Source organism: Emydura macquarii, unplaced genomic scaffold, assembly GCF_026122565.2.
Source record: "Emydura macquarii macquarii isolate MOO-44397 ecotype Brisbane River unplaced genomic scaffold, CSIRO-AGI_Emac_v2 contig_820, whole genome shotgun sequence".
NCBI lineage: Eukaryota > Metazoa > Chordata > Testudines > Chelidae > Emydura > Emydura macquarii.
In genome coordinates this window covers 592,538-617,230 of record NW_027130957.1, presented here as the reverse complement: position 1 = coordinate 617,230, position 24,693 = coordinate 592,538, and the positions used below count along the sequence as shown (strand labels likewise).

The 24,693-nt window shown below is 62.3% G+C and overlaps 1 protein-coding gene across 1 annotated transcript in view; it reads right to left on the bottom strand.

Annotated features, from left to right (window-relative positions):
• AHDC1 (AT-hook DNA binding motif containing 1) overlaps positions 1 to 24,693 on the bottom strand; it is a 107,563-nt gene that overhangs the window by 15,443 nt on the left and 67,427 nt on the right. The window contains exons 2-3 of the mRNA XM_067543282.1: positions 5,404 to 5,572; positions 1,032 to 1,069 (exon numbers count right to left, since the gene is read on the bottom strand). Of these exons, the coding sequence (XP_067399383.1) occupies positions 1,032 to 1,069; positions 5,404 to 5,572 (207 nt within the window). The remainder of the gene's footprint in view (positions 1 to 1,031; positions 1,070 to 5,403; positions 5,573 to 24,693) is intronic.

Below are 24,693 nucleotides of genomic sequence, written 5' to 3'. Positions count from 1 at the left end.
AAATCCCCCCTCATTCTTCTCTTCTGCAGACTAAACAAGCCTAGTTCCCTCAGCCTCTCCTCATAAGTCTTGTGCTCCAGCCCCCCAGTCATTTTTGCTGCCCTCCGCTGGACTCTTTCCAATTTGTCCACATCCTTTCTCTAGTGGGGGCCCAAAACTGGAGACAATACTCCAAATGCAGCCTCACCAATGCCGAATAGAGGGGAATAATCACTTCCCTCCATCTGCCGGCAATGCTCCTGCTAATGCAGCCCAATATGCCGTTAGCCTTCTTGGCAACCAGGGCACACTGCTGACTCATCTCCAGCTTCTTGTCCACTGTAACCCCCGAGTCCTTCTCCTCTTTATAACAACCGATAACCTCTCTGCAGACTGACGTCAGGTCCCCCTCTACCTTCTCTTCTCTAGACTATACAGGCCCAGTTCTTCCCACCTTCCCTCCTACGTTGTGCTTCCTGAGCCCTTGGTTTCTGGCTCCCATGTACCAACATCCCATCCATCGCCAGCCTCCCTGGACAGGGGCATGGTGCCCTTCCCCCTTCTCCTCCTGCCCTGGCTGTTCCCCTTGGAGGGCAGTGTCAATAAGCTGCTCTGGCAGGGAGTCCTGGCTTCACCCCTGAGCCCCAGAGCTTGGGCGCTTCTTCCCCCACACCTGCCCTATTTGGTGCCCTACATGCAAAGGGCAAATCTTCCCCGGCCCATCACAACGCAATGCTGTGACACCTCCAACCCTCCCCGGCCCAGAAGTCACAGCCGCAGCCTGCTAGCGAAATCCCTTCTCCCCAGTAGAGGCCTGCCAGGGCCGGGCCCTTACCCCTCTCTCTCCCTGGGTTCCCCTAACCCACTGAACTCCCTGGCCCGGCCCTGTACGGCCCACTCTGCCAGCTGCACCATGGGGGCAGGGCAACGGGAGCTGCTCATAATCATTTGCCAGGGTCGAGGTCTGTGATACCCAAACTGACCCCTCCCAGTTCCCCATGTGAGGCCCGGGCCAGGGTGAAGGGCCCCCGGACAGCGGGAATGACACTTACCCTCCGCCTTGCTGCTCCGGCTGTTACACTTGAGCTCTCTGCAAAGGGAAGAGAAGAGGCGTTGAGCCCGGAGAGCGGGGCCTTCCCTTCACCGCCCTTGAATTTAGATTCTGCTCAGAGAGACCCCAGCCCTGCGCCTGCACCTCCCACCCCCCGATTCCCCTCCCTCACCCTGGCACGGGGTTGCCTCTGATCGGCTAACGCTGCTGGCACCGGCTGTAGACGCCTTCTGCGCCCATCACCATGGTATCGGGGCCACAGTAAGGGTTCCACGGCAGGGGCCGTGCCCATGGAAACCAGCGGCAGTGGCATGCGCTTATGCCACGGCTGGATTTGGCCCAGAGCTCCAGCACCAAGGCGAGGACTGAAGGCATCTTGCTAACCCTTTCAGTCTACGCAAAAGCATTTGCTCTCAGGCTGGCCCCCAACGGGGCCGCGCCCTTCTGCTGCAATCTGGCAGGGTGAAGCCACCGCAGGAGCATGGGGTTCGGGGCGCCGTCTGCTCATTCAAAACACAGATAACGCACCTGACCTGTCCCAGGCCTCGCACGCCTGAGGATCTGCCCAGCCCTCGCACGCCTAAGCTACAGGTTGGGGGCGGGTTTGCACATCTGCATCTTAGCTGGGGATCTGCCCCGGGGTTTGCACACTTGCACCTTGAGCTGGGGATTCGCCTCGGCCTTTGCCGCCTGTCCCATGGGCTGGGATCTGCCCGGGACGTTGTGCATCTGCTCCACAGGCCAGGGGCCTCCTGCACACGTGCCAGCCTGCTCCATTGGCCCCCCGGCCCTTTCGCACGAGGTGGGGAGCGCAAAGCAGCCCACCGAGGAGCCCCGGTCCCCTTCGGCGAAAGGGCTTTGCAGACGCGCCACCGCTAGGTGTCCCCTGTGAGCTACAGATCCTCCTCCAAGTGTTTATGCATATTAACCGGTTAAGCCTGTGCTCTCCTGGATTCCTTCCCCACCGCCCCCTCCCCTTCCCCCGTCAGCAGCGCTACTCCCACATACTGCTGAAAGTTTGCAACCTGCGCTCCTTGTGGCCTGACAGAAAGCCCCTTTGTATTCCCCTTTGTGCCGAGCCGGCCATCCCTTTCCTTCCACCCAGCCGCCTGGAGAAGAAAGCACCTGGCACTAAGGTTTGGAAATGGATCAGTTACAGCCTGGTCCCCTCCTCCCGCCTGGCTCTGCAAGGAAGGAAGGAAGAGGACGAGAGAAAGAAAAGTTCTTTGTTCCCAGATTTTTCCCGAGGATGGACGGGACCGGAGCAGAGACGCCCCAGGCCCCATCTCCCCCGTGCCCCACAGGCAGCAAAGGGGCGTCTTCAGCTCTTCACGGGACATGACTTCATTCATCCTTCCAGAGCAGAGAGGGCCGGGGTCTGGCTCCAGGCGGTCAGATGGGGGGGGGGACGCAATGGGGAGGGAGGCGCTCACCCCCCACTACCGAGAGCAGATCTCCACCCCCACACACCCATCCAGCATTCCCTGGGGACGGCTGGAACCTTGCTGGGGGGTGACCCTGTCCCCGGGGCAGCCCGAGCGCTGTAGCGTAGACCTTCCTGTGTTAACCCACCTCCCGGAAAGGTGGCAGCTAGGCCGAGGGAAGAATCCTTCCCCCCCCCACCAAACTACACCTCACAGGGCATGGGGGGGGGGGGGATTCGCAGCCCCGAGCAAGGCAGCCAGGTGGAGAGGTGGGTTAAGTGCCCCGTTGAGCCATTCCTCCATCTTTGCTGCCACGTGCCGCCCGGAACAATGGCACCCGGAGAAGGGTGAGGCTCCCCGGTTCGGCCCAGCAGGGTGTGAACCCCAGCGCTGCAGCCATGTAAATCCCGGCGCGATCAGACACACGGCAAACACGCATGACCCCCTCCCTCCCTCCCGGGGCTGCAGCAGGGAGGCTGGGATGGGACCCAGCCGGGACACAGGCTGCTCCCAGACTGGGCCCAGCTGTTCTGGGCTAGTTGCTTTAAACAGGTTAAATAATGATGAGCTGCTGGCTCTTCCCCCCGGACTCCCCCCCCCCAAAGGGCAGCCGTCTCCCCTCCACTCCCATCTGCACCAAACAAACCCATTGGCAAGACAGCAGGGGAGGGGGAGGGGTTGTTCCACCCCTCCCCCCCTTGCAGGAAAATGGCACCTTGCCACAGAGGTGTAGGGTAAATTGGGGGTGGGGGAGGGGAGAGGGGGGCTCCTAGGTTTGATGGGAAGGGTCCAGGGCAGAGGGGCGGGGGGCACACAGCATCTTTCCCTAGAGGCTGGATCTCTGCCGGGGGAAGGACCTCCAAGGGACAACTTCTGCTCCCTCCTTCCAGGCCTTGTCCCCCCATCGCACCCCTTCTTCTCGCTCCCCCCCATTCCCCCATTCCCTTGCCTTGCTGCCCCCTCCCCTGCTTTCCCACGTGGTTTTCAATGGCTCGTGCCCCCTGCCCTGCTCCGAAACCCTCCCACCCCGGCCTCTCTCGCTCCTTGGAGGGCGCCGCTCATGGAAAGTTGCTGCAGGAAGTGACCTCAGCTTTTTTGGCAGGCTCGGCTGGGCACCGCCGTGTGCTGCACCAGGCTATCCAGCACCCCCGGCTTCCCCTCCGCGGGCCGGGCCGGCCCCGTCTCCACCCTGCCTGCCCCGCAGCCGCCCTGCTCCAGCTCGGAGCTTTCAGCCCCACGTGTCCCTCCTGTTCAGCGTCTGCCCCACGGCTGGGCTCGGGATCCTGGATTCTGGCGCCTGCCTTTCACACACCGGCAGGGGCCCTGGCTCCCCTTCCTCTCCCGCCCCCCCCCCCCCTTGAGAACACCCGGTGCTTACGGCTGCCGTTTCCAGGCAACGCTTGGCCAGATGTGGAGTGAGAAGGGTCAGGATCCCATGGAAAAGCACCAGCGCCAGCAGGGATCAAACACAGAGCGCGGCTGTCATTATGTGCCGGGAGGGAAGAGAGGCAGTGCGGGCCAGTGGTTGCAGCAGGGGGGGGGGGGAAATGGATACACCAGGAGGAGACCTGAGTTCTGCCCCCAGCTCGCCGTGTGACCTGGAGCCTGGCGCGTCACTGCCCCGTGCCTCAATTTCCCTTCTGCAAAACGGGGCTAATGAGACTTAGCTGCCTTACTGGGACACAACCGCCATGGTGCCGGGGACAGAGAACAGCTCAGAGGACGCAGGGAGTCCCGGCCGTTGGGCCCGTCCTCTCCCCCGCCCGGGCCCAGAGAGGGGTGCTGACAGACACGGTGCACAGACACGGGACGCTCTTGTTCCCCTGGGGCAGGCTGCCTGGGCAAGTCACCACGGCGCGGGGCGGCCATTCACGGGCTGGCTATCTGTCATTCAGCACAGAAAGCCGCTGAGGTGCCCGCCTAGGGGGACCCCCCCAAAAAACAAACTGCCCAATGACTAGAGATGGGCCAAGCCCAGAGCCGACCCTCAGTCCAGCCCAAACCAGGGGTTCTGATAAATGGAGCTGGGTTCAAACCCAGGCTGAGGAAGGTTTGCAGGCCCAACCCCCCCCCCCATCATCCCCATCAGTTCTGCCCATCCTCGGTCCCGAGGGCTAGGCTAGGGCGAAGTGCCCTGGCGCTAACCTCCTCCTCCACGCACCGCCCGCCCCTAGCCAGCTGCAGCAGGGCACAGGCAGGTGCTCCAGGGGAGGCAGCGCTGGCAGGCCCAACCCGGATTCAGCTGCTGGGGCTGGGGGGAGAGCAGAGGGGAGAAACACAAAGGCCCCATTCAAGCCTGGCACATCTCGGGCACAACCCCTCTCCAGCACGCCTGCTCAGCCGAAGGGGCAGGGGAGAGACGGGCAGCCCTTCCCGACGTGGGGGAGCACAGCCCACCAGTGTTACCGGCTCCCCCAGAACCGTCCCTCCTAAGGGGGCAGAATCAGATCCGCCCGCCCCATGGCAGATGGGTTTGGCCCCCAGGGCGCGGGGAAAAAGAAAACACGGGGCTGCCCCCCATCCCCCACAGATAACATGGGGCTGCCCCCCATCCCCCACAGATAACACGGGACTGCCCCACATCCCCCACAGATAACACGGGGCTGCCCCCATCCCCCACCGATAACACAGGGCTGCCCCCCATCCCCCACAGATAACACGGGGCTGCTCCCCATCCCCCACAGATAACACGGGGCTGCCCCCTTCCCTATAGATAACACAGGACTGTCCCCACATTTCCTATAGATAACATGGGGCTGCTCCCCCATCCTCTATAAATAACATGGGGCTGCCCCCTTGCCCTGTAGATAACAAGGGGCCTCACCCCAAATCCCCTATAGATAACACAGGGCGGCCCCCCATGTCTCCTGCAGATAAGGGGGCTGCCCCCCATCCCTACAGAACACCCGCCAGATAACAGGGGGCTGCCCCGTGCCCTGGGGCCATTACCTTGGCCGCGCGTGCTTGCAATGCAGATTCACTTTGAAGTTCCTCTCCCCGCTGTCCGCCTCGCTGGTGGGCTGGCGCAGCCCCGAGCCCTGGGCGCGCTGGAACCACTCGGCTGGCGGGCTGGCCCCGTTTTCCAGGCCGAGAGGCTGGCAGGCGAGGGAGCTCCCATCTGTTAACGAGAAGCACACAGACCCAGGCGCATGAGCAGAGGGGCCGGGGGGGGAATGCCCAGTACCGCGCTGGGGGCAACGCAGACACAGGGGAACTTGGCAGTGATGGGGGTCTGTTCCCCCGACCGGTGAAGGGGCCCAGAAACGGCCCCCCGCTCCCCACAGGAGGCAGCCATGGCGTCGGGGGCGCACGGGGGCAGCAGCTCTCGCCCATCCCCCACGAGGATCGGGGAGCTGCCTTCGCCTGCCGGCAAAGGGGCTGATGGAAGTCGCAGCACAGAGCCCAGCATGGCACTTTGCTGAATCGTGTTCGACTCTGGCATCTTAAACACAGGCTCCCACAGGGTTATTCAGCTTGTGCGCGCGCGTGTGAGAGAGAGAGAGAGAGAGAGAGAGCGGGTACAGAGAGCAGCACAGGCATTCACGCCTACCCATCTGTCTGCAACTGTCTGTTTGTCTAAGCCACTCTCCCCCCCACCCCCCCCAACGTGCAGGAGCGAACTGACCGGTGGGGCGTCAGCTCCCTCCCTCCGTCCGTCCGTCCGTGCACGGAGGAAGAGGGGATGGCACCTCCTTCGCCCCCTCCCCTTTCAGCCCCCCACCCCCAGGTCACTGCTCGCGCGGCGTTCTGGAAACAGAGAGCTTTCGATCAGCCTTGATGGAAACACGGAGATGGCACAGTCCCGGGTGGCCCCAGCCTGGCCTGCCCCAGCGGCATCAGCTGCAGGTCACGTGCTGACATTTCAAGTGTTTTTTCATGGGGAAAAGGGCTTTGCAGGGTGATCCCCGCCCCCCCCCCATTCCAATTCAGCCACGTCTCCATCTTAGTCTTCCTCGGCTTCTCTGTCTCATGTCTGTCTGTCCATCTCCCTCAGGATCTACCAGCGCCCCAGAGGAAATCAGCCAGCCAGTTAGCTGAACCCCTTTCCTAGGGTTCCCTCTGCCTCTGGGTGTGCGTGTGTTTGCGCATCTGCCTCTCTGCTGGGTTGTGGTTTTCGCTCTCTCTTTGTGTGTTGGTGCATGTGTGTGTGCATGCCTCGGTCTCTCCTGGATTGTGTTGCTTGTTCTCTATGCGATTGTGAGTCTGTGTTATTGTGCGTCTACCAGCCTCTCCTGGATTGCGTGCGCCCGTCTGCCTTTGTATGTGTCTCTCTTCCTCTCTCTCCTTATGTGTGTGTGTGTCTCTCCTCGACTGTGTGTGTCCCTCTCTCTGTCTGTCTGCCAGTGCTTCTCCCGGGTGTGCCTGCCTGTACCCCACCCATAGCCTGTGCGACTGTCCCTCTCCCCAACACCCGCAGCGTGATCCAGACTGACGGTGCCTGTTGTCTGCATTAGCGGGACAACTTCTCAACAGGCAGGGGAGGAGAATTCAAACCTGTCAGTTACTCACCCCACATCCTTTCCCCTCCCCACCCTTTGGGCTCCTGGCTGGCACAGAAATGCAGAGAGCTGCTGCTGCGCGGCCTAGGTGGTGTAGGGTTACACCGAGGGGCAACGTGGAGCAGCAACATATGCACTAGAAAGACCGGTCTAGTCTCTCGTCATGCATCTGCTAATGTGCCCAGAGCTGGGAGCTGCCGGGAGCAGAGGCAGGCAGGAAGCGCACAGACGACTTACCAGCCCCCAGGGTCCCAATCCGCCCCTCCCCCCCCTGCTGCTTTCCCTTTTAATCCAAGTGAAATGTGGAGAGGCTGAAAAGCGGAACGGAGCCGGGAGCCGGGGCAGGGATGGGGCCAGAGCCTTGTCTCACTTCATCGAGTGGCCACTTTGGGGCAGTTACTCCAGTGTTAGGCCGGGCTAAAGGAGGACAGGACGTGGCCGGGGGCCACGCAAGCTCATGCCACGCACAGCCTGCGCACACCCAGACACACCCAGAAAGCAGCACACATGGGCAGCGCATGGCTTGGGAGACAGGCAGTCACCGACACACACACACACACACACACACACAGCTCCAGCCAGCTCCTGCACAGGCTCCTCTCTGGCTGTAACAAGACCACACTTGCTCTGGGTTATTAAAGCCTCTTAAGGACAAGGCCCAGCTCTCAGCAGCTGCTGAGCAGACAGAGGGGAGGCAGGAGGCAACTCCCCCCAACGCTGGCCCCCAAAAGGCAGAGGGGCTCAAGCACATGGCTCAGTGCCAGGGATGGGGGTGGGAGAGGGGGACCGGACCATCTGAGCGGCTCAGCTGATGCTGGCGCGGGATGGGCGAATGGTGGGATGCTCACCTGGCCAAGCCAGAGGCTGCGTCCTCCTCCCTCCACCCGTCCTGGGTCCTTTCCAAATGGGGGGGCGGAGGGGCATTAGAATTCAGCCCCCTCCCCTTGGCCGAGCGAGCCAGGATATCAGAGGTGCCCTCCGCAGGGGTCGGGGCTCCCCTATGCCAGCAGGGGAGTTACTCCAGATGGGCAGCGCTGGGACCAGGCCCTGGGCTAGAAGAGGGGAACCGGAGCAGTGCAACAAGAGCAACGCACCTATCTCAGTGCCGACCCCTAATGCAGAGCCACCGACCCGGAGAAGCTGCGCCACGCCACGCCCCACTTCCACTCCGGTCCAGCCCCGTGCACACAACTCAACAGACAGGTCCTGAGCACAGACAGCGTGTCCCTGGGGCGGCGCCGCGTATGTGTGCGGGGCATTGCTCATGCAGGCGAGCGGGGGACGTGCTCCCAGCGAGCCTGGTGTGAACGCAGAGTAACTCCTCTGCATTCCAGCGGGGTTGACTCCGGATTCCACCCGCGACATGGAGAGCAGGGCCTGCTGAGAACCGGAATACGGGGGGAGGGCTCCAGGCCCCCCAGAATAGACCCGTGACTCGCTCCCCTGGATGATATAAATGGGCACTGTGCTACATAGCCCCGCCACCTGATCGCCTGCTCCTCTCTCAGATGGCCCCGGGCGCTGCCCGCCTGGCTCGGATGCCCAGAGGGAGTTGGAGGGAGGGAGGCGTCTGTGCCTATGGGGCGCTGAGCTCCCACCCTGCGATGCAGCCTGGCAGAGCCCAACCCCCCTCGGCTGGGGCGTGCTGAGCGCTCCCAGACACAGCCCAGAGAGGGGTGGGAGGGATCTGGGGGGGGTTGGAGGGGAAGGGGGCCATTAGGCGGATGCTCTCTACACAATGTTCACTTTCACCTCCTCTGCGCCGCCCCAGGCAGCTGCCACATGTTCTGCGTTAGGAGTTCTGGACTTCACCATTCCCGGGTTGTTAGCCAGGGGGATTTTTTTTTTCCCTCGCTGGTTACAAAACATGAGTAGAGACCACACAAGAGAGAGAGCGAGAGAGATGTGTGTGTGTGTGTGTGGGGGGGTGCATGGAGAAGTGGGAGGGAGGCAGAGGAAGAGACATAGAAGGAGAGAGAGAAGAGCAATGCACAGGGTGTGTGTGTGTGTGTGTGTGATTGCAGTCACCTCTGTTTTCCACCTCCTGACCCCTGGAGCCTCGGAAAGATAACAGCCCTCCAAGAGCGCTGACTTGCCTTTCAGAAATCCAATATTCTCCCCGACTACCTGGGCTCCCCCCGCCCCCCGCGCACAGGATTAATCCTGCTGCTGAAAATCTTTAATTAGTTTAACAGTTTCAGGCTTGTCGGTGGCAGGAAGCAGAGACACAGACTCCCCCAGCCCTCCCCTCTCCTCGGGACCTCCTGGGAGGCTGTCCAGCCCCCTCTGCCCCACGTCAGAGGGATGAGGGGGAAGGCAGAGGGGGCTCCTCCTGAAGCTCTAATCCCCCCGGCTGGAGAAGATGACTCCAGGAAGGACACAGCCTTTTTCAAGGTGCTTAATTCAGTCTGGTGCTGAGCTGGGGGGAGTCAGCTGGGATCAGGCCCCCTCTTGACCCGCTCTGAGCCCAGCAGGCTGACAGGGCGACCTGAGCCAAGCACGGAGGGGGAGAGCCAGGACAGGGCTCGTCCAAGCCGAGTCCTGCCCAGCACTAGCTGATGCAGGGTCAGTGCCCGCACCCCCTGCCGTGGGTCAGCCCCACACATCGGCACAAGGACGGGGTAATGGAGAAGTTTCAGCAGGCAGGGCACCCACGGCTGTGGCAGCAGCTGGCCAGCACTGCCAAGGGGAGACCTTATTAGTCTGGGGGGGGCATGTCTGTCATCAACCCAGCTGAAAGCCCAACCCCACCCAGTGCCGTGGGGCAGCCTCCCATGAGGAAGCGACGCGCTCGGCGCAGCATCGGAGGAGCCGCTGTCGGAGAGGCGCTCGAGGTGGGAATGCCCCGCAGGACGCGGATGAGCGTGGGCAGTGAGGCCCAGGGCCGGTCCGGACACCACGGCAATGGGCAGACAAGCAGCAGTCAGCCAGCAGCCGCGCAGACCGGAGTGGGAGGGACATTTGGCGGGAGCCTGCCCGGGAACGCCTCCACTGAGCGGGACGGTGCGTGGAAACAACACCACACGCTGGCCCCCTTGGGCGCCACCTCTGGACCCGAGCCTGGCTTCCCAGCGGGCCAGGAGAATTTGTCCTTGGCTCCAGAATCCTTCTCATCCCCCTAACGACTCTGGTGCCCATCCGGGCATGGGGGCAACAGGGCAGGGGAAGCTGAAATGGCTCATGTGGAGTTCTCTCAACGCCCCCCCACCCGTCACTCACAGCCATACCTCAAACCAACCCCTTCCCTCCTGGCTCTTTCTGCGCCTTGGCCAGTTGTGGGCCTTCTGTACGCCCCCCATCAGTCACTGCTCAGCCCTCTCTTCCCCCCGCCCCCAACCCACTCCAGCTAACGAATGCCCTGGGAGCCAGGCCTTGGGCTTGCAGAGGTGAGCAGAAATCATGAGGGCTCTGCCTCCCTGGCCGGTTTCTATGGGCGTACACCTCCCCAGACTCAGCTCCTCCCCTGCACTCTGCAGGGGGCAGAGGGGAGGATCGAAGGGGGCCCTTCTGGATTTAAAAGCTCCATGAGTCTGAACTCCCGAAGGCCACACCTCTGCGGCCGTGTGCAGCCTTGCCCTCTGCCCCCCACATCCTCCTGCCCCTGACAACCCGTGGCAGGGCGGGCCACATCCAAGGCGGGATCCCTGCCCCGGGAGAGGCCAGCGTTTGCCAGCTCAGACAGCCAACGCACCCATCCCGGTGCAAATATCACCAATGCTCCCCTCACCCCCCCAGCTCACAATGGCAGGTCAGTCTCCTCACCCATGTTCTGCAGCTGGGGAAACCAGGGCAGAGAGGGGAAGGGCCGGGAGCCAAGGCAAACAGTGAGTCAAGCAGCACAAGATTCCCAGGCCTGTGGCCCTCGCTCCTGGACCACGCTGAGACCTCAGCTGCGGGGAGGGGGAGGAGGATCCACAGGGAAAGGCTCAGAGCAGTGGGGGGCGGAAGAGGCCTTCAACAGAGACCCCGTGGATGGGGGCGGAGGCGAGGCGGAGGCTGGAGACGGCACAGGGAGAGAGGAACAGGCGGGTGCGTGTGCGTAGGGTCCGGGCCGGGACAGAAGCGAAGCTCAGTGGTTATCAGGCAGGTGAGAGGGAGAGGGCACAGGTGGCCCCAGGGTTTCCTTAAGAAAGTCCCAACTTTAACCGATTCCTTCCGAACCCAACAGGCTGCTTTACATCAAAAGAGAACAGAAGAACCTATCGCTACGTGATCGGACAAGCTGCGGACCCCCGAGAGGACCTATGTCCCATCAGACCCGTTTGCCCACCAGGACTCCGCAGTGGGCCAGAAGGAAGGAGTACCAGAAGTCTCCCCCCGCCCCCGGTGCACCCCCACAATTGGGGGCTGCTATTTAGTTTAATTAGAGATACGAAGTAGAGATGAAAAATGCACCGACTGGGACTGGCCAGTCCGAGCCCTGCCCTGGCCTGCAGGGCTGCGAAGAGAAACAAATCCACATTCTCGGAGCAACGGGGAAACTGAAACGCCAAAAGAAACAAATCCAGTGTTCTTCTCTCAGCGCACTCCAAAGAAATCGGTGCGGCTTCAGTCCCAGTTACAACACACGTATGCCAGGGAAGAATCTGGCCCCATGGCCGTCTCTTTCACTGAATGTCATTCTCCCTCTCCTGTTGACACAGTGACTGTACTGTGAGCGTCTGCAGCACTCTGGGGAAGGGAGGAAGGTGTACGAGTGATCGGAAGGATAGCACTGTGGTTACCGCTGTGGACTCTGACTCAGCCGGGTGGATTCAATCCCTGGCCTTCCTGCAACCTTCCTTGGGAAAACCAATGAGTCTCTCTGGGTCTTGGCTGCCCATGGCTGTACGATGGGGATAATAACCCTGCCTCTTGGCTATTTCAGTTGGAAAGTCTCAGGGCTGAGCCCGTCTCGCCCGCTGTGTCTGTGTGCAGCGCCTGGCACAACAGGCCTCTGATCTCAGCAGAGCCCTGGGTAATAGCCTGGTATCAGCCACAAGAGTGACGCTATCCAAAGAGCAAGCTGCAGGACGTTGTAAATGCAGAGTCCTTCGAAGGCAGGGGCTTTGAGAAGGAGAATGGGGAGTTTAAGCTGCAAAACAGACGCCCTACCCAGGACCGCACCCCCCTTTGCACTTCTAGTGAGACAGCTGACACAGAGCGGCGGTGAAAGCAGTGGGACACCTGGCCAGGAGGGGATGGTGCAGCCACAGACTTCATATCAGCAAAACCTTGGCTGCGAATGCAGATGGAGTTCAGAGACCCGCCTGCGCTGGATGCTGGATTCAGGAATAAGCCTCTTCCGGGATTCGCTGGTTGCCCAGCCCCGCAGGGCGCTGCGGGAGGGTTTCCAGAGGAGACGAAACGGCTGCTCTAACCCCTGGCATCGCCTGTCCATGTTACTGCACATCAGACCTGCCTCTCCGAGGCCCCCGCTCCTCCGGCATGTCACTAGCCCCCGCCGGCCTGGGCACGCTCCTCCGGCATGTCACTAGCCCCTGCCGGCCTGGGCACGCTCCTCCGGCATGTCAGTAGCCCCCGCCGGCCTGGGCACGCTCCTCCGGCATGTCACTAGCCCCCGCCGGCCTGGGCATGCTCCTCCGGCATGTCACTAGCCCCCGCCGGCCTGGGCACGCTCCTCCGGCATGTCACTAGCCCCCGCCGGCCTGGGCACGCTCCTCCGGCATGTCACTAACCCCCGCCGGCCTGGGCCCGCTCCCAAGCACTGCACTGGTGCAGAGCTGCTACAGACTCACACCCCCCAGCCTTTTCTCAAGGACCATCCCCAGCGTGTGGGTATTCGGGGCTCGGGCTACCTTGGTGTAGCAACGGCAACTCCTGGCTTCCTGCCCCGCACCCATAGACATCCGCAGGCAGGGGTCAGATCAGGAGGCAGAGACTACTGAGGAGAAATTTGTCCACTCAGCTTTGTCAGTGCCCCAGAAGCCCCCCTGCTAACCCACTCCCAGCCCCACCCCCGTCTCTGCCAACTCCCTTCAGGCCTGACCCAAATCAACCCCCTCCTGTTCCACTTCTGCCTTCCTCGATCCCTGCCGCCCCCTCAGAACAGAACTGCAGCCCCACAGCCCTCCTGTTCTCCTCTGCTCTTGAGCAGGGACAGCTGTTCAGACTGAACAGTGGTGGCGGCATGGCCAACAGCAGCATTAAAAAATCATGAATAAGCCTCCCCCCGCCCCACACACCCTACAGCACTAGATTGCCTTAAAAAAATCACGTGTGGCGGCAGACGGCGGTCTTTTCGTATTTATTTTGGATGTTTCCAAGCGAGACGCTATCTCCCCCCCCCCAAAGAAAACTGATGCTCACATAAATCCTGTGACTCCAGGAGCTGGGGCTTTAAAACCACAGGGAACGATTGCGAGACTCACGCGCAAACCATGAGAGTCGGCAACATGACAACCGATTGGCCGGGTGAAGATTTAGGACTAGGGGGAGACTGATAAAGCCATTTTTCTCGGTAAATTAATTCCAGCTGTAAAGCCAGAGGTTTGGAGGTGAAACACCAGAGGACTAGGAGGGTGTGTGTGTATTTATGCATGTGACAGGGGTGGGGGGGGAATTGTTTGACCTTAACGATAACCATCATCCTGCAGAAAAGAACAACCCTCTCCCCCCCGATGCTCCCATCTCTCTGCACGACACTCGATCCTTCCTTTTCACCACCACCGACTCTTTTTTTTTTTGTTGCATTTATAATTAGGAGACAGAACAGATGGCCGGAGTGTTTCATCTTAGGTAACGGGTCCAGCAGACTTACCTCAGCTGCTGGGTTTCCTGGAGCGATAGCCCCACTGGAGCTTTAGGTCATCTGAGTAGAGTTTTTATGGGTTCCACTGAGATCTGCCGCCTGGAGAGGAATCGGGGAGCTAGCTGGGGAAGGTTTGTCCAGCAGAGAGGGCCGCAACCCAGTTCCCCTCTAGCGGTGACAGCGAATGGAGAGAAACGGCGCATGGGAGAGACATGCCGCCCAGGACGCTCCACTGCGGGCGCCGGGAGCCTAGCAGGGGGTGCGCAATTGCTCGGCAGATGGCCCCACGATGGGCACAGCCTGGGAAACTCCCACTCTCTGGAGGTGGGTGGGAGACCTGGCACACGGAGCTGGCGACGAGCTAGCGCTCAGCAAGGGGGATAGAGGCCTCCATCTGTGGCGCATCTACAGGGGCAGGCTTGGACACAGCCACCTGGTTGGGCCCCCCGCCCCCCAGGGGTAATGCCAGAAGATGGGGACCTCTGGAGGGTGCATCAGAGGACAGCCCCCTCCTTCCCCGCGACTCTGGCACATGCCGCTTGGGATGTGGGCAGTGCACGCCCGCCCGTGCCCAAAGCCCAGCCACCCAGGGCTCCGCTCTAGACGCAAGCGACGGAGAGCGACGCTCACCAAGGGCGCTCCCAGCAGAGAGCGGCAGCACGCCAGCTGGCCTCCCCTTCCCAGAGATCTTCACAGGGCGAAGGCACCGCCCCCCTCCTTGATGCTGGGGTGGGGTGTGGGGGGGCGCTTCTGTTCCCCTCTCCAGCCACAACGCTTCCCCGCTGCAACCAGCTCGACCGACACCCTCCCCTGGAGAACGTGCTCCACTGACTTCACCAGCTCAGCGCCACCTGGCCCGGGAGGCCTGCTGTCAGCTGTGGGCCCCGCATCCGCCACGACCCTGCCACTCCCGGGCACACTGGCATCAAACAGTGGGTTTTCTCGCCTCCCCTTGCCCCGGCTCAGCGCGGCCTTCACACAGCGACCCTAAGGGAAGCACCCCGCCTCCTCCCCGGCCCATGCACCTCACAGGCACGGCTCGCACCCGTGCATTCTGGGAAACCTGCCCCAGAGCACCTAGTGCGGTTGGCAGGAACATGGGCTCTCGGGCGACTGTGCTGTGGGAAAGGATTAGGGAGCTCCTCTGAGCCGGGGGCAGCTGCACGCTTGTGTCTCCCCGTCCATGCTGGGCGGAAACCACGAGAGATGTTGCTGCTGCAGCCGGACTGACAGGCAGACAGACGGACCTCCTCCCGCGGCTGGCGGCCCGCCGGGCACACCAGCTGTCAAGGCTGGGCCCCTGATTCTGTCCAGGCATTGCAAGACAGGACCTGGAGCAGGCAGGGCCTTTGACGCTTGGCCCGCTTGGTGCCAGTCCGCCCAAGGGACTTTCTCGGTGCCCCTTGCCCAGGGCCTTTTCCCGCTGGAGCCAGTCGGTCTGGGCAGGGGCTGCCAAGAAGGTCTGCAGCTCACTGGGTACAACAAACTAGCCCGGCCCCCACATGTGGGGGGGGGGGGAGGTTCAACGGAGCAGCAGCCACTGGGGGGGGGGGGGGTGGAGGGAGGATGTTTCTATCCTTAAAGGCCAGATCCTTCCCTAGGTCACCGGCCCCTGGATCCAGGGGAGCTGGGCAGGGTCGGGCCCTTGCTATGTACGCGGCTGGGCTGGAGCGACTGGGCTTGCCTCCCCCTACAATCTCCCCCCCCCCAGCTCCTTCTCTCTTCTCCCCACCCCCTTCCCCTTCCTGGGAGAGGCTCAGGACGGGTGGGTTGGCGGAGGGGGCAGGGGAGGTGGGGCTGGGGAAAGCAGCCGACAGATGGACGGACGGCTGAAGCCGTGGCACCTTGGCCGGCTGGAACAGAGAGCTGCAGTTCAGAGACAGCTAGCAAGGAAAGGGGCTAAATTTAGCCGCCTTCCTCAGTGCCAGCTTTGTTCCCCCGCCCCGCTGAGCTGGAGAGACGGTGCTCCGCTCCCCCCACAGCTCCCGGGCCCAGCATGCCTTGCGCGGCGGTGCTGCCGGCCTCAAGAGAGGGGCCGTGCTGCCGACGCCTGCCTCTGTTCTCAGCCTCGGCTGGGGGGGGGGGGTCGCTTTCCTGTCCCCAGCGTGATTGTGTCCCGCCGTGGGCTGGTGCCCCACCTGCCCACTTCCCTACGCTCCAGGCCGGGGCCTCACGCCCGCCCCTGGCCCCCTCCGCCAGGGCAGGCCGGTGGTGGCTATCGCCCGCCCCGCAGATATCTGCAGAGGGGACAGACCACGAGTCCGAGGGCGGGCGTGTCCCTCCCCGGTGCCCGCCCCACGCCAGCTCACGGCACGTGGCGTTACCTGGCCTTTCCGTGCAGGCGGGGGGGGGCTCTTTTCCCATCACAGGCAGGCTATGGAAGCCAAGCCAGGGTGGAGGGCGGCGGCAACAATAACCTCCCCTTTGGGAGTCTGCCCGGGTGCATCTGCCTCCCCTTTCCGGCACGCGGAGGGTTAATGCCAGGCAGGCTGGATGCTGAGAGGCCAGTAACATTTGGAAGGCGCCAGCTGGAACCGTGCCCGTCCCAAGGTCTAGCGCTCCACAGGCGGTGCTCCCCCAGCGCCGGGGGGTGAGGGGCAGGGAGAATAAAGGAAGGTGGGAATATCCGCCACGGGGGAGGCAGCTCCCGCTCTGCGTCTGTCACCCGCGCCGGCGCAGAGGCAGGCGGGCAGCGCCCCGCCCGGCCTCCAGTCACCTGCCTTCCCAGCCGGGCTTTTAGCACCAAGAGCAGGACGCGGCGGGGAGGCGAGCCGGGAGGGGAGGGAAGCAGCGGGGCGGGCAGCGGAGGGCGTGAGGGACAGAGCGGGTAAGAGGCGGCGAGGGAGGCAGAGGAATTGCTAGGCCCTGTTTCTTTGGCCAGGCTCAGCGGTGCAAGCGGGGAGGGGGGGACTGCAGCCGTCCATGGCCCCCGCTACCCCTGCCACCTTCTCTCCTCCTCGCCCGCCGAATCCAAGCTGCGAGCTGGCAGAGCCCGGGCACCCAGCTGCCCTCACCTTCTGCCTCGCCAAGTGACCACCCCTGCACGCCCTCCTTGTTTCAGGCCAGCGTGAGAGCAACAAACCCGGGCCGGTTTAAGTCCCCGCGGCCTTTCTCCTGCCACTCCGGTGACTCACCAGCAAGCCGGGCCGGAGAGGAGGGCAGATAAAGCAATGTGTGTGTGTGTGTGTGTGTGGGTGGGTGGGGGGGGGGAGACAGCTCGTCCAATTTTAGAAACCAGCTAGACAAGAAGGGCCGAATTCCCCGGGCAGGATTTACGAGCGCGCTGGTGGGTTTGGGGAGGAGCGCGTTAGCGGAGCCGGAAACTCCTGGCCGAGGAGGCCGTTTCCTGGGAGACCCAGACGTTGGCGCAGGAGGCTCGGAAGGGCCGCGGGGGATTGAGAGCAGCCTGTGGGGAGGCTGCCAACAGAGGCATGTTGCTGCACAGATCCCAGCGGCTCTGTGTGTGTGTGTGTGTGTGTGTGTAGGGGGGGTGAACACCCAGGGAGAGCATAACGCCTAAGTGAGCATGCCAGTCAGGCATGTGAAGCAAACACACACAAGCCAGAGCTCCCCATCTGCCATTTCCAGAGAGAGAGAGAGAGAGACCCAGACCGGCTAGCCACGGTGCCTGTCCCCACCCTCAGCCCGGCTGGGAGAGGGCCCCGGTGAAGGGAACGGCTCCCGGGAGCTCCCATCCCGCAGGCCAACGCCCTGGGCGAGCCGCCTCGGGTCCCGCCGCTCCACCCCTCGCGCAGGCTTTGGCGCCGCCGCAGAGTGGGGGGCGAGATGCTGCTGCTGCATCGGGGCACGGGCCCTGGGGGGTGAGGGGCCGGGCAGTCGGGCCCAGCAGCTCCTGGCTTCGGCCCCAGCAGGGGGTTGCCGCTGTACCCAGTGGGAGAGGGCTGGAGGGGGGCGGTGGGCGCGCCAGTGGAGGGAAGCTGTCTGTTCCCCTGGGTGATGGGGTGGATCCCGTGGGGCCGTGCCGCCCCGGAGCACCCGGTGCCGGCCTTCACTGTCTGTGTCTCTAGCTTCCCCTGCTGGATCCTGCTCCTCTCTGGACTCCCCATCTCCCAGGCACAGCCAGGACACTGCCTTGAAGGCCACCCGCCGCTTCCCCCGAATCCCGCCAGCGAGGCCCCCGCCCCTCTCATGTCCCCTCCCCACAACACACTGCTTCGCCCCTTCCCGCTTCCTGGAATCCTTCCTGTCCCCCTCTCCCCACCTAGTGGCCCCCTCTGGGGCTGCTGCCCTGACCCGGCTTTTGGTTCTCCTGGACTGGGGGCTCCTCGTAAGTCCCACGCTGCCGGTGTTTAAGGCGCGACGCACGCGGAAGTCATAAGCAACGAGACATCACGTCACACCCCGTGTGTCTGTGGCACACACAGACCGCTGGCCCTAGCAGCTGACACAAAACATCCGCGCCCCGTTTGGGCCCTTGGCCCTTCCCGCCAGCACCGAAAGGCCCGCTTTACCTGCCCAAGCCCTGAGCAGAGGGCCTGGCTGCCCCACGGACGCATTATTCAGACACCCGCATTTGAAACCTGGGCCCCAGCCATTTCCCTAGATCCCTCCGCAGGCTCTGGTTATGGCCCCGTAGAGCTGACAACAGCATGGCGCGGTCCAGCCCCTTTCGTAGCATCCCCACGGAACGGAGCCCGTCTAACAAGGAGCCTCGGGTCTGTTCTCAGGTTCCCACTGTGCGTAAATCTCACAGCATCACCAGGAAGGGCTTTTATTTTTGTAATGATCAGAAGAGGCGCCCCTGAAATACAATTAGCCTGTCCTGTTTGCTGCCATTTAGGAAAAGTACTAACGACCACACCTTGTCCCCTAACCCCCCTCCCCGCCTCGTGCACGTGTGCACACACACACACACACACACACAGAGCGTTGCACACCTGGCACCAAGGCAGAACAGCAGGAAGGGGAGAGCACCACCACTTTGCACTTACTTCTGCACAGCCTCATGCCCAAGAACCTCAGACCTTTACACACACTGATGCCTGAGCCCTTGTGCTGCCCTGTGAGGCAGGTAAGTTTACAGGTGAGGTTCGGCGAGATTACATGACTCGCCCAGGATCCCACAGCAAGGAAGTGGCAGAGCCAGAGAAGGAACCCAGGAGCCCTGATTCCCAGCCACGCCCCCCACTCACTAGACAACATTTCCTTTCTAGAGTTGGAAATAGAACCCAGGAGTCCTGACTCCGAGCCCCCACTCTGCGCAAACCCACCAGGCCCCACGCCTCTCCCAGAGCCGGGAACAGATAACCACGGACAGTGATGGGGGAAAACACACCCTGCCCAAGAGCGGGTCACCCCCCCTCCACCCCAGCCGCACACACTGGGGAAGCCAGGCCACCATCAAGCCCACTGGGGACCAGTTAGCTCTCCCGACGTAGCGAGGCGGGCTGCGGGACTCACGGCTCGCCTGGGGAGAACTGGGGCAGCGAGCTGGGGCCCGGAGAGCCTGCCGAGTAGAAGCAGGTTCCCTTCCTCGGCACGGGGCCCGGATGGGGGAGAGCAGAAGAGGAGCTGGAGAGGGGAGGGGAATGAGAGGCGAGACGTGCTGGGACACCCTGGGAAATGCTGCACCCACACTTCGGTGCTGGGCACGGCAGACCCGGTAGTGGGGCCCTTCATCTCTCGCACACGCCTACTGCAGCCCTGGGCAGGATCTTCTCTATTTAACACCCCTCCACTGTGTCCCCATCCCGGGGCTGGAGCTCATGCTGTTCCTTACGTCACCAGAGGGGTCACTGTTGGGTGCTGCCAGGTGCTCTCCTACCACCCCACCCCAGCCATGCGTTGACTTGGAATGGAAGGCGGGCGGCACCTGGCCTGGGCTACCAGCCCGTCCCTCACCGGGGCATTCACGTCCCAGCCCTAGCACCGGAGCGGGCGAGAGAGGCCGGCTTGCCACATCTCCCAGCCCGCGCCTGCCGCAGAGGGGGAATTGTTATTCTTTTTGCCAGGGAGCTTTCCATTCAAATTGGAAAAACACAAGTTGCTGGCGGAGCCCGGGCACTGATTGTATGCAGCCTGTCACTCAGGCCTCACTTTGGAGATGCCCATAAATTGCTCCATTACCTCTTCTAATTGAGGAGAACGCAGCTGCTGAGGGGCGTTGACGGAGTGGCTTCCTTTTGAAGGATGGCTCGCTCTCGGTGGAGGACTTCCGGTGGCGCTTGAGAGCTCCACCAAGAGAAAAAGAATGCTACTACTAATAAAAGCCCAGCGACAAAAGCAGCCATGCTGCACCTGGGATGGCAAACCCGCTTCCGAAGAGCGCTGGTGGCCTCCCCCAGCTACCGTCGCCTTGGAGGAGTCCACGCCCCAGCAACGGTTCAGTTTCAGCAGTTTTCTTGGCATGAACGTGTCATTCAGATAGAAGACCAATGAATTCTGAGGCATGTAGACCAACAAATGCGGCCAGGTGGCTGGCAAACAAGTGGTCGCCAAAAGCTTTGGTGGCGCAATAAGATCGCCTGTGAGGGGCGTAAACTGAATATCCAGCCAGGCAACTGGGTGGTGCTTGAGCTGCAAGGAGGTTACCTCCCGTTGGGATTTGCCATGACGACGCTGATCTCTCGGCTGCAGAAGAGCGAAGGCTTTGCCGTTCTCTAGGGTTTTCTTCCAAGTGCCTCAATGCACTTTACACCCTTTAATATGGGTCTCCGGACTCTGATTCCACCCCCCCCCTTGCCCCGTGTGCAGCTTTGTATCAACCCCATTTCACAGATGGGGAAACTGAGGCACAGAGAAGGGCTGCATCTTTCCCCAGGTCATGCAGTGGAAGAGGCCGGACTAGAACTCAGGCGTCCTGACTCCCCATCCCCTGCTCTAGCCCTACTAGCGCACACTAAGGGGGCATACCGAGAAGGCCTTGGAAGACGCCCGGCACCAAGCTAGAGGCTAATTCATATCTCAGCTCTCTCTCTGCAGGCCCAAATCTACCCCTCGAGTTGAAGACCTGGGCCGGGGAGCAGGGAGCGGAGATAACAACCCGTTTCCAAAAGCACGAGAGCCCAGGCAACAGAAACGCCTCTGGGTGGATGGTCAAAAGGCGGCGCTTTCTGTACCCTGCCACACAGCCAGGCGCCCTGCGCATGCAGCGTGTAGGCAGCTCTTCATCAGCCGGGAGACCCACGCGGACGTGCCAGGCCGAGCCCTTGAGACGGAGCTGCTCGGAGCAGGGCTCGGGTAGGCGAAGAGAGATGGAGAAGGGGACTGAGGTCTTCTCTCCAAAGTGCAGTGGTAAAAAAGAAGTAGGGAACCTAAGCTTTCTGGCATTCCAGGCCCAAGAGTGGGCATCAAGTCCCTGCTATAGAGGATACCGACGTGGCCGGAGTCCTGCCTGCCCGGTGGCCAGGCTGGTGGAGATAGACCCGGCTGGCTGCGTGGTGCTGACCGACTGGATGTGCCTCTGGTTTTTGCAATGCTGCATCTTCAAGCTGTCTGCCTAAGAACAGAGGGCAGCCAGCCCCCCCTTCAGGGTGGGGCGAAGGAGAACACGGGGCAGGCGTCCTGGCAACTCCTGGTTCTTTTCTGATACAGGGCGGTGGAAGCCCTTGAGGCCCCAGGGGAAATGCAGCCAGCGGCAGGCAATGCCAGCTAAGTGGCACCCTCAGGACCAAGCCCGCTCCTGGCCTGCGGAGGACAGGTGCAGCTCCTCTGGATTCGATGGCTCTGGCAGCTCCCGCGTAGAGCCTGATGCACCACAGCCAGGTTCTCCAAGCACTCAGCTCAACGGGAGCGACGCCTCCCCGGGGCAACGCCCAGCGGTGGTGTATCGTAGGAGGCTGAGGTGGGAGGTCACTGCTACTGGGACAAGTCCCTTGATGAGTCTCGGGGAGACCTTCCCACCAGGAGACCCAGCCTGGGCCCAATTCAGCCCTGCCGGAAGCACGCACGAGACCACTGCAGCTGGCTTTGTTCGCCCTGGTGCAGCTGTGCCAGCTCATGCCCAGGGGGAATCTAGCCCTCTGAGTGGCATGTGACGGGGAGGGGCAAGGAGCTTAGATCTCCCTGCACGGCAACAGGGGCAGGCGCCTGCAAAACCCTGACTCGACCCACACACAGTCCAGTGGGCGAAGCAGGCTCCTGCCCCCGCCTTGTGCTGCTCAGCACCTTCTAACGCCTCTGGGCCTGATTCTGATCTCCCCAATGCCAACGTAACTCCGCTGACTTCGGTGCTTGTCCCCTGGATTTCCGCCAGGGGAAGAGAGAGGAGAACCAGGCTCCTGGGCTTCGGCTTGCAACGAGACGCCTGGTGGCAGCCCCGTGTCCGACCCTCGCGGGATAATGCAGCAAAATTGGCTGTGGTGCACAGGGTTGCACACGAGACTGGCTGGCCGGGCAGCCCAGGGCAGGATGCTGCAGGGAACCAGGGCGTTTGGGGGCAGATTTGGAGGCATTTGCTGCAGAAGGAACCTCTGGATGCCGATGAGTGAGTTTGCGCCGCGGCACGCAGCATCTAGCGTAGCCGAAGCGCATTTACTACAGCTGGTCAGGAAACAAGGCATCAAAAACATCCATTTCCCCAGTTTTACCAAAGCGCTGTCCGGATTCCCCGGCGCTCGCTGCAGCCTGGAGCCACACGCTATGCTGCTGCAACGGAGGGCGCCCTGACTCCCTGCTGCACCAGCGCTCATGCCTGGCTCAGAGGGGTTGTGGGGAGCTCTGTGCACCTGCAGAACAGTGGCCTGTAAGGTGCAATCAGTCCCGAAAGGGGCCCACACAGAGCGGCAAGATGCAGGGAGGCGGAGAACCGAGGGAGGGCAAGCAGCACTAATTGATCACGGTGAATGCAGCTCCCAGTTCCATGAGTGGCCCAGAGCACTGACGCTTGGCCACCGATCCAGCCAGTGGCACAGCCGAGAGGTCTCTCCTGCCCCCTCCGCATGAGCAAGAGGAGACGACCTTTAAAAGGGGGGGACAGGGCTCCCTGTTTTCAAAAGACGTGGTGGGCTGATGGGCTCCCCCCTCAATCTCTGGGACGCTGCGCCGGAGAAAACAGGGAACAGAAGGGTGGATGAGGTCCAGACAGGCTTAAGGCGATTGGAAGGTGCCCGCAGGAGAGAGAGGAGAAATCAGACGCCAAATCAGGCTCACAGCCCTGAAGAAAATCCGTGGAGAGCAGGTGGGGGGTGGGGGGGAGTGACAGGGAGTGAGCCGAGGAGGAGGAGGAGGGGAGAGAAGTGAAGAGAGGAATGAGCAAGAGAGGGATGAGAGGAGTGAGGGGGGAGGGTTTCGCTCACAACTGGAATGTCAGCTAGGGCAGGAGGCTGCAGATGCTTTTGGTTCAGGTTTCAGCAGGGGGCAGTTGGCCCGGAGCAGAGTGTGGGAAAGGGGCCTGATTTCTCCAGCAGCAGCGGGGCTCAGGAAAGGCCAGGGGGGGCCGGAGCCCACCAGGGGGCTGCAGCAACGGCTCCCAGGGCAGCGCGGACAAAGCCAGTACCTGAGCAGTGGGCTGGGTCCCTGCCGCACCTCCGGGCAGGTCGCTCTCCCCGGGTGTGCAACGCTGCCTCTGGGGCGCGTCTGCCAAACAGACTGGGCTGAGATTGGTGGGGGATACGCAGCATTGGGGTCCCCGGGAGGGCTGCGCCCCCAGCTGGCTGCGAGGGGGAAATGAACGTGCAACACGAGAACAAAAAATAGTGAGCTCTGCTCGGGGGGGGGGGGGCACCTGAGGGGGTCTCCTCCCTGCATACACAAGGGCCCGATCCTGCAGCCCTTCTGCCACCAAAAGCCCGCTGCAGTCAACAGGGTCGTGCACGTTAAAGCGCAAAGGGTCTGGCGCAACTCCAGGGCTGGGCAGATCGAGTGTGAGGAGAGCAGGGAAAGGGGAGCTGAGACCAACGTGGGGAGCAGAAAAGTTGCAGGCCCCAGGGCTTTGCAGCCACACAAATGGGAGAGAGGTTAGACAGGAGGCAGGGGGCTGGCAGAGGGAAGAAGGAAGCTTGTTATTACAGGGCTACAAATGGGCAGGCGGCTTTCTGATGCCAGGAGACGGCCAGCCCCAAAGAGTCTGCAGTACAGGCCGTGGGCTGCCAGCCTGGGCGCTCCAGTGGCGGGCCTGGGGCAGGCTGATAGACTCCTCGGCAGCACCTTCTGCACAAGGATCCCCCCGAGTTTTAGCAAACACTAGTGAGCCGAGCCCCAGGCCCGCTCCCTCTGACGTCAGTGGAGGCTCTGCCATTGACTCGCATGGGAAGCTCAAGCTCCGACGCCTCGCAACGCTCCAGTGAGAGGGCTTAGCCCCATTTTACAGGGGGAGAAACTGAGGCACAGGCATGGGCAGAGACTTGGCTGAGGCCACACAGCGAGTCAGGAGCAGAGCGGAGAACAGATCCCAGCAGTCACTGCACCCAGCCCCTTGTGCTAGTTGCACAGAACCACCCCGCACCGATCTGAGAAGAGACGCCAGGAGTCCTGACTCCCTGCCTCTAACCACTAGGCCCCAGAACCCAGGAGTTCTGGCTGCCAGGCCCTTGCACCCTCCCTTGGCACGGGGAAAGAGCCCACTTTGGAGGTCGCCCCAGGAGAGCAGGCACGTGACTCAGCTCCCCGACTCCGCATGGGACGGGAGCCGGATTCCATGGGAACCGGGGGTACCGGGGAGGGGCTGGCTACATGTTCCAGGGAGTTTAGAGATTGTGAATTCAGGCTCAGTAATCCTGCCATCAGTCCTACACTGGCTCCAGTTTCCACAGCAACAGCGGGTCAGAGGGCAGTGAGGGGAGCCAGCTCCTCCAGTCAGAATCCCAATTGTGAAGGCTCAGAATAAACAGCTGAAATGGCCGGGAAGAGGGAGGTGGGGGAGGCCGGAAGCTCACTGTGGCATTGTCAGCGAGATGGCACTAATTGTCTGCAGGAGCAGCCAACTCACCATTAACCCTTCCCGGGCCGCTGCACCCGGCCACAGCGACCTCCCCCACCCCAGAAACAGGGCCACGGGCCGGCCCTTGGCAGCTGGGACCTGCCCCCGGG